This window comes from Colobus angolensis, unplaced genomic scaffold (genome assembly GCF_000951035.1).
Source record: "Colobus angolensis palliatus isolate OR3802 unplaced genomic scaffold, Cang.pa_1.0 Scaffold121, whole genome shotgun sequence".
NCBI lineage: Eukaryota > Metazoa > Chordata > Mammalia > Primates > Cercopithecidae > Colobus > Colobus angolensis.
Window position 1 is genome coordinate 7,348,553 of NW_012113253.1, and position 9,762 is coordinate 7,358,314.

At 38.2% G+C, this 9,762-nt stretch overlaps 1 protein-coding gene across 1 annotated transcript in view; it reads left to right on the forward strand.

Moving 5' to 3' along the window:
- The window catches only part of PABPC1 (poly(A) binding protein, cytoplasmic 1), an 18,411-nt gene that overhangs the window by 838 nt on the left and 7,811 nt on the right, over window positions 1-9,762 (forward strand). The window contains exons 2-8 of the mRNA XM_011931948.1: window positions 34-164; window positions 2,977-3,202; window positions 3,400-3,515; window positions 5,657-5,796; window positions 8,051-8,145; window positions 8,433-8,570; window positions 8,760-8,855. Coding sequence (XP_011787338.1) covers window positions 34-164; window positions 2,977-3,202; window positions 3,400-3,515; window positions 5,657-5,796; window positions 8,051-8,145; window positions 8,433-8,570; window positions 8,760-8,855 — 942 coding nt within the window. The remainder of the gene's footprint in view (window positions 1-33; window positions 165-2,976; window positions 3,203-3,399; window positions 3,516-5,656; window positions 5,797-8,050; window positions 8,146-8,432; window positions 8,571-8,759; window positions 8,856-9,762) is intronic.

Here is a 9,762-nt window from a genome sequence, read left to right on the forward strand (position 1 = left end):
GGGCGGGAGGGCATGTCACCCCGTGACGGCCAGCGGGAAGGCGTCGGGGCCCCTGGAGTCACGTTCCCCGAACCGGCGGGGACTCGCGCTGCCGGCAGCAGCACGCCCGGCTACTTCCTCCTTTGCGACCATTTTCTCGGCCTCAGACGCTCTCAAACTTTAGGGTGATGACGCGCCGGGAGGGTGGGTAGATTCGGTTCCTCCGCCGCGCTCCCGCCGGTGACTCTGGGATTCTGGGACGTTGAGCGCTGAGCTCCCTTCGTGGGTAAGAGGTGGAGGCGCTCCCACCACCCGGAGCTCCTGCCGGCGCCCCAGCCTGGGGAGGAAGTGCAGTTCGGTGCTCAAAAAATACCACGTGTTGAACCCTGTAACCTCGCAGGCCCGAGGCCTGCTCCTGCTCCTGGCCCAGTCGCCTGGGGGAGCCACCAGGCCTTAGAATGAAGTTCCTGTGGCGATGTGTGGTGTGGTGGTGGTCCTCAGGCTTGTCAGTCCACTCCCCAGAACTCATCAGTGACTGATGGATCTAGAAATGGAATTTACCGGAGACGGGTATTGGGGGTTTCCCCTAGATCGAGCATTTCTCTAACATTAAAAGGGCAGAGTGGGAGGAGGGGTTGTGGGAGCCGACCACTTTGAAGGCCAGTTTTCTCAGGCAACTTAGACCATGTTTAGTTAAATTTTACCTTAGATTCACAATACTGGTAGTTTTCGAGTATATTATATGTTACCTTCTGAAATAGTTTCTGTCGTTTTGAGGGACTTTTCTTTATAAAATAGTCAATTTTGGCTATCAAATGTTACTTCAGTGTAATTCCAACTGGACCAGTCTTACCTGTAGCATGCAAGAACTTCAAGTTCCTCTTTTATTTTTAAAAGTGGCCCATGATACTTATAAATTTGGGAAATGACTGAGTACAAACCAACAGAGATTAAATTGAGCTTGAAATTTATGGGGGGGAAATGCAGCTAACTTTGTGCTTTTATTTGGAAGCTAAACAGTTAACAGAAATACAATTTTGTAAACAGATAATATCTATGGTCTTTTGAGTTGCTAGGATTTGTCTTTAGGTCGATTGGCTTTGAGAAGTCAGTTTCATTCCATTTTACAGCCCAATTTTGCCTTTCCCCCCCTACAGGCTGGCCACTTGAATATGTGTCAAATAATCGAAATAAGAAGAATTCGTTTTTATTTTAGTAGAAAAGGCCTTAAGGGTGGAATTTAAGCTTCTATTAACATTCATTCAGTAGAACTTAGGTTACTGATCAGCTCTTCACTGTGTAAAATTGATACTGATTTTGGAAGCGAATATTGAGTGACACAGAGCCAGAAGTTGTAAAACTGCACTGCAGGTTTCCTGCCCTTTTGCTCTGTAAGCAGTAACTCCAAATGTCACTTCGTAACAGTTCTTGTCAACTTTAGGCAGGATGTATCAATGCCTGTCAGATGGGGGTAGATAACTTTGGGGCAGGTTATCACAACCTAAGAGTTGGTAGAGAAAAGACGGGAATGAATTCTAGAGACCATAAAATGGTAACTTGAAAGTGTTACTCTTTCTCAGCTTAATGTTTTTAAATCCAAAAAACAATTTTTACATTTCTTGGGATTCGAAGAGTTGAACTTCGGGTTGCCGTGGTTACAGTGTACAGTATATATTATCAGTCTGTACCAGTAAGACCAGTACCCTAACTACTGAAAAGAATATGGCAGTTTTCCATTTGTCAAGTTCTATGTGTACAATTTGCCATCCAATTAATTCAGTGGATTTCTTGTTCTTATTTTTTTAAAACTTTATTGCTACATTGATAGGCAAAATAGCTTCTGAAAGTGACCAGTTTTCAATTTCATAGAAAGAGGTGACTCATTGAAAAATAGCTCAAGCAAAGTCAGCTAAAAAAAAAAAAAAAAAACTAGGGAAGCTGAGTAGGTGTGGTCACTTGATAATGAGCTAACAGCTGATTATCACTATATTCTAGAAACTGGAACTTTCATTTATAAAAAAAGAGGTGGCCGGAAAATTCGTCCTGTCAATAACTTTAAATTTACATTGGCATGGAATTTGTGGAAGTTGTTTCAGGACTTTAAAAGGGACCGTTTTTCCTCTCTTGGGGGACCAGTCTTTTCATTTAAGGGTGTGTTATTTCATTTAGAGCCTTTAATGGTACAGGAATACATCCAATTCAACCCTTTATAGACCCTGAAATTAATTGTAGATTTTGAAATTTTCTAGCACTATTCAGAAATAACGAAATCAGTTGTTAAGAAAATCAGCGATCTAAAGTGAAATTGGTTTTATGTGTCAAGAAAGCGTTAATAGTGATTTATGAATATTGCAAACCTGGTGTTTTTAAAATTCTGTGATTATGAAACCGAGTATGTCCAACTTCACATTAGCTTTTGAAAACATGATTCAAATCTTGGTCTAGCCTTTCGTTTTCTTAAATGGAAATTGTGCCATGAATCACTGAAATCCTCCCTCCTCCCAATAATTAAGAAACTTTCATTTTTTAGGAAATGGACTGGTTTTCGTATAATATTGTTAGTCATTAGCAATGAAATGATCAATTTTAGCAAGTAGTTGGGAAGAAGTTAAACTATTTAAATCTATAAACTACTTCCAGCTTGTAGATAAGTCTATTGGGTAATGTCTTACACTATTAAACGGGTCATATGTGAAGGAATTTGGATTTTGTTAACTAGGGAAAAAAGTGCTTTTAGATTTAATGGCAATTAAAGCAAGAGATTGCTTCAGGAATTCATTAATTATTAGCAATATGGCATCCTTTTATATGTGAGAAATTTCGGGGGCTTCTGGTATTTGTCTTTGCTGTATACAGTTTAGGTCCTACACTAGTGTGTGATACTTGAAAGGTCTAGCCATCTTGAAGCTTAAAGAGGAAGTGTTCAACTGTGAGACCGTGTGTCCACCCACTCCACTCACCATAGTTTATGTAAAGTAGCCAGCAAAAATTTTGAAGTAATATTGACTCTGAAAATGTCTTTCCTGCAGCGGAGCGTGCTTTGGACACCATGAATTTTGATGTTATAAAGGGCAAACCAGTACGCATCATGTGGTCTCAGCGTGATCCATCACTTCGCAAAAGTGGAGTGGGCAACATATTCATTAAAAATCTGGACAAATCCATTGATAATAAAGCACTGTATGATACATTTTCTGCTTTTGGTAACATCCTTTCATGTAAGGTAAGCCAAAAATGTCCAGTAAACATGTTTATATTGTTGAGCTACTTTTAGTTTAGTGCTTGAAATAGGAACTGTGCTGTAATGGATATCTTTATTTCACAAATATCCAGGTTAGATGGCTAACAGATTGTCTCTCAACACTGAACAAATGTTAAATCAATAGCAAATAAAGAAAAATGGGTATACATTTTCCCTAGGTGGTTTGTGATGAAAATGGTTCCAAGGGCTATGGATTTGTACACTTTGAGACGCAGGAAGCAGCTGAACGAGCTATTGAAAAAATGAATGGAATGCTCCTAAATGATCGCAAAGTGTAAGTATAAATATCTAATCATATTTTGAATCTTATTTTTAATAATTCCAAATCATTTTAAGTTAATATTTGTCAGGGAGAAGTTAGATACACGTAAGATAAAAAAATAAAAATAAAGATGAATAACAAAATTTAGTGCAGTTGTACTGGAGTGAAAATAAGCTAATCTTGATTTTTATAATTGAATTTTTTACACAGTAAGTATAACATACAAATAACAGGTTTAATAAAATTAACATTCATGCCAAAAGGAAAACAGAAGATAGGTAAACAGAAATATGAAGCTTTTTCAAAATCAGTGCATTAGTGAAAACTCAGGAATTCAGACCTAATATTCATAATTCTTGAGGTACTGGTTAAATTACCCCATTTTATAGGTGAAGAAACTCAATTTGCTTTTAAGTACTATAAAATGAGAGACATACATTACTCGCAAGTCTGGGCGCAGTGGCTCATGCCTGTAATCCCAGCACTTTGGGAGGCTGAGGCGGGCGCATCACCTGAGTTTGGGAGTTTGAGACCAACCTGATCAACATGGAGAAACCCCATCTCTACTAAAAATACAAAATTAGCCAGGCGTGGTGGCGCATGCCTGTAATCCTAGTTACTCAGGAGGCTGAGGCAGGAGAATCACTTAAACCCAGGAGGCAGAGGTTGCAGTGAACTGAGATTGCGCCATTGCATACCAGCCTGGGCGATGAGATTGAAACTCTGTTTTAAAAAAAAAAAAAAAAATTAGTACTCACAAATGCTTGTCACCAGTGCTTTAGGAGAAAAAAAAACAAGCCCAACCCTGGCAGGATCCAGAAAAGAATGCTGTATTGCTCTTTTGAGTAAAAGTGATATAACTCTTTTGGAAATTTGTAACTGTCCTAAGAAGAAATACACAAAGTGTCTTTCATAAAGTTTCAGCTTTACTGCAGTGTGCCTTTCTTCTCAGCCACCGGGAAGCTGAGGCAGGATGCTTGAGCCAAGACTGTAGTGTGCTGTGATTGTGCTTATGAACAGTTATTACACTCCAGCCAGGGCAAAATAGCAAGACCTTGTCTCTTAAAAAAGTTGCTGCATTATTTACAAAGCAGAAAGTGATGCCCACGATGAAATAGCTCCCTTTGAGAACATTTATGAAACTAATAGCATAGTGAAGACCAACCATATTTTGTGGGGAGATAAGGCAATTATTTTTATTTTACTTTTTATTCCAAAGCTAGGTTAGAGATAAGGAGATTTTAGATGACTAGGGTTAGATTATGGAAGATGGTTTTTCCTTCTGCTTTGCTGTGTATTACAATATGTTATGACACACATGCTACCTTTTCTTCTTCAGTGATCTTTATTCTTTTTATTTTTATTTTTTTGAAACATGATCTTGCTCTCTTGCCCAGGCTGAAGTGCAGTGGTGCAACCTCTGCTTCCCGGGTTCTAGCGATTCTCGTGCTTTAGCCTCCCAAGTAGCTGGGATTACAGGTCTATGCCACCATACCCAACTAATTTTTGTATTTTTAGTAGAGACAGTTTCACCATGTTGGCCAGGCTGAACTTGAATTCCTGGGCTCCAGTGTTCATGCCACCTTGGCCTCCCCAAGTGCTGGGATTACAGGTGTGAGCCACTGCCTAGCCCAGTGATCCCTTGTTGTGAGTTACTACTGTTACATTCAGGAAAAATTAAATTTTAGTGTCGTTTTGTAGAAAATGCTGCAGTTAATGTCAGGCTGTTGTATGTTAGAGTACAGGATTGGGAAGTTTAAATTTTTATTCTAGGAGATGGCAGAGAAAGCGCAAGGGCCACTTTGAAATGACGATGAAAGCTTTTTAATTTGATAGAGGTCTTTTTATTGGCATGGTACACATGCACTTCCACTCATTTGTATTGATGGGAGTGATCCCTTTAACCCTGGGTTAGCTAGAGAAGAGAGAGGTGTGTATTAAAAGTTTCGTTTTTTGTGATTGTAGTTAGAGGTTTATTCATGTATTTCATGATGTCATATCTTAAATTATGGCCATCTTTCTCTTTTGTAGAGTGCTTTTTATTAGGGATTCTGAATATTCTCAGTAACAATAACAAAACCAACCATCAGGCTTAATTTATTTGAACTTTATAAAATAGTATCTAATGTTATAGTCCTTGTATATCTTATTAGATTTGTTGGACGATTTAAGTCTCGTAAAGAACGAGAAGCTGAACTTGGAGCTAGGGCAAAAGAATTCACCAATGTTTACATCAAGAATTTTGGAGAAGACATGGATGATGAGCGCCTTAAGGATCTCTTTGGCAAGTTTGGTAATGTGTCTTAATTAAATTTTTACACACAAAGTTCTGAATTAGTGCTTTAATGTTAATTTTAGCTATTACTTTATACTAAAAAAGTCAATAAAATTAGACTTACGTGGTACTTTTAAAATACTTGTGGTTATTTGAATTAAGCTGCTGGCCATCTATTACACATAAATAGAATTCTATCCAGGTTAAAGGTTAATAGCATTAGATTAGCACAGTAAGATATGACTAAGTAATTAGGACAGATTTTAAAATATTTTACATTAAGAGGCTTGAGAAACATATGTGTGTGCACGTGTGTGTGATTAGAGATCCCGTGTCATCAGAAGCATACATTTGACACAGCCAGCTTACAGTGGAACGCAGTCTCATAGGACAATAAAGCTGGTCAGTTTAAGTAACATCATGTTGGAGCAGTTTAAAACAATGATTTTCAGCAATGAAGCCAGAAATCCAGATTTTCCAGTGATTCCTTGGGATTTAAAATACTTATTTCGTGCATTTAAAAATAACTTCATAAAACTTGAAATTAATGAAACACAAAGCAGCCTTAGTTTAGGTAGGGGTGTAACAGAAAATACACGTGCAGATGATTTGCTTGACCCTGCCCTTTGCACTTTTTGTTGAACTCAGAGGTGGCTTGATATTTTTAATATGTCAAATAATAAAGAATTAGGAAATATAATACTAAATCTAGTACTTTTTTTTTTTTTTTTTGACTCTTGCTCTGTCACCAGGCTGAGGAGCACAGTCGCGTGATCTCGGCTCACTGCAACCTCCACCTCCCAGGTTCAAGCAATTCTATCTCCTCTTTGAGTAGCTGGGATTACAGGTGTGCGCCACCATGCCCAGCTAATTTTTGTACTTTTAGTAGAGTCGGGGTTTCACCATGATGGCCAGGCTGGTCGCCAACTCCTGACCTCAAGTGATCCCAGCCACCTCGGCCTCCCGAAGTGCTGGAATTACAGATGTGAGCCACTGCGCCTGGCCAGGAAACCTAATACCTTATTGCCATGCTAGCATGTCACATTGAGCCCTCCACTAGAGCAAAAAACATACCATTTTGCACAAAGATAGATAATATAAAATGTAGAAAGTGACATCATGTTTCACAGCTCAACCCCCAAATTGTCTTTAGCTACTGTCTTTTATATATTTCAATTATTGTGTTTCTTAATATATTTTAATTAGAAGCTATTTGTAAAAGTTGATGTTGTTAACTACCTATCCCATGAGTAATGCTGCATAGGTTGACCACAAATATGTGAATATGTCATATTTTCTTTGGCCTCAGGAGAGAGGCACATTCAGAAGAAAATCTGCCTTGGCCCATACATCTTCTGAATTTCTGTAATCAAATGTGATTTTTAACCTTTTCTGCCCCACTTGCTTGAGAGACCACCTGCCTCAGTTACCTGTCTCTCCCACTTTAGAGGGAGTTAGGGGAAAACATGTCTTCAGAAATAAATGCTTTCTCCTCCAGGTAATTCACCTGTGTCTTTAAAAAAAATTTTTTTTTCCTGTCTTTCAAATTCCTAAATCACCTATGTCTTACCAAAGAGTCCAACCACGTATTCCTTCCACTCCCTATTGAAAGTCAGGTAGGCCAAGGCGTAATAAATACTTGTGTCTTAATTGATACAAAGAAAATCAAATTGGTCTGGCACAGTGGCTCATGCCTGTAACCCTAGCATTTGGGGAGGTCAAGGAAGGAAGATCACTTGAAGCCACAAGTTTGAGACTAGCTTGGGCAACATGGCAAGACCCTATCTCTATAAAAAGTAAGTTAGCCAGGCATGGTGGTATGTGGTCCAGTAGTTCCAGCTACTCAGTAAGAAGAGGCAGGAGGATCACTTGAGCCCAGGAGTTGAGGTTAAAGTGAGCTTATTCATTGTGCCACTACACTCCATCTATAGAAAAGGGGGATGGGATGAGATACTGTATCTATAGAAAAGGGAAGGCATCAAATTATTGGGTAAAAAACGCAAATGTTTTGTGCTAGAGCTGAGAATAAAACTTTTTACAGCCGTTTAAAGTAAACCTCCTTAAATGGAAGGAGGAATCCTTCAGGGGAGGGAAGGTATTTACCTTCTTAATAATAAAGGGTCTTTCAAGGCTGGGAGAGAGGAGTCAATTTATGGAGTTTTGAAATTTTATCTCATTTTTTTCATGGCTTTGTCTTTGTATATTGAAATTTGAAATGTATAATGTGAACATTGTATGGAATATCTTTGATTTATTTAAAAAAATTTTTTAGGGCCTGCCTTAAGTGTGAAAGTAATGACTGATGAAAGTGGAAAATCCAAAGGATTTGGATTTGTAAGCTTTGAAAGGCATGAAGATGCACAGAAAGTAAGTGGTCTGTATTCAACAGGAAGAAGGGGGTACAAAGTTGAGTTGCTCTTGTGTTGAAGTTTATATGCATACTAATAGCTATTTTACATGTTCTTATATTTTCAGTTATTTGCATTTTATGCAGTAGCTTTGAAAGTGTAACTTGGTAACCTATATTGTCCCAAAACCTTGAGATTTTGGGATGGGATTGTCTTTAGCTTTTGTGACTTAACAAATTTGTCTTAACCGTTAAGGAAATGAACTATAAGTTGAAAGTTTTGTGATTTTTTTTTTTTTTTTGGAAGGCTGTGGATGAGATGAATGGAAAGGAGCTCAATGGAAAACAAATTTACGTAGGTCGAGCTCAGAAAAAGGTGGAACGGCAGACGGAACTTAAGCGCAAATTTGAACAGATGAAGCAAGATAGGATCACCAGATACCAGGTTCATTTTTAATTGAACAAGCAAAATAAGACAGGGATGAGGAAACCTATTTTACGTTGATTTCAGTTACTCCCAGGTAACTGGAGGGTTTGAGAGGGGAATAGGAGAAGAAACATGGGATAAAATAATAGGAGATGTAATTAGGTACTACCATGGTTTTCTTTTTCTATAGTTTTCTTTTCTTTTTAGGGTGTTAATCTTTATGTGAAAAATCTTGATGATGGTATTGATGATGAACGTCTCCGGAAAGAGTTTTCTCCATTTGGTACAATCACTAGTGCAAAGGTAAGAAAACATATGGTGCAGATTTTTGAGATTTGATAAAAATTCATACCTGTAGATATATGTATATAAATTTTGCATTAATTATAGTCACTAGAGAGTTGTTTGCTTCGTTACTTCTAAAACTTATATTCACATTTGAAGTAGTTGTCGTAGTGTAAGGGTTAACTTATAAATGGCAAGCGCTGAACTCTTTGCTAAGGAAGACTGATAACCTCACATAATATGCAGTGTTCCAACAATTAGTCATTTTACTAAAGCAATTTATTAGGGACTTATAATTGTTAGTATAGTTCTGATCTGTTTGTTCATGTCTACAATTCATTCTGGGGAGTCAAGCCCCAATTCCTTCCCCTGCGCCCTAGCAGTAAGAATAGAGATCATATTTTCTTTTACTTGGAATGAGAGATTAAGAAACACAACAGTAGTATTCTAGTACAGATTCTGAAATCTTGATTTAAGAAGTTTTCTTCTAGATGTTTTTGTCTCGTGTCCGTGGGCCAAGAGTCCCTCTATATGCAAAGTTTTGTGCATATGTAATTTTGCTGGGGTTGGGGAAGAGTGCATAGAAAAAATTACAACTCAACTGGAATGACGCTGTGGCTGATCTTTCTAGTCAGCTTTTCCTGGCAAGCCCGAGGAAGCTTCTGTGAGAGTGAGGAAGTGTTAGGGGAAAGGTGTGTGAATACAAGTAAGATGGAAGTGCTGTGGTTGTCTTGTGTTTCAGATTATGCTTTTTATGTAAGAGTACTTTGGAGTATGATAGAATTTATTCCTGAATGTTTTTGTCTTCAGTGTGTTCCCTGGATGTTGTTTAAATTGAGTGTTGTGCATCAGCATATTTTGAATGTATGAAGCATGCATGTTTTTCTGTTTCTTGAGACAGGATTTTACTATGTTGCCCAGATTG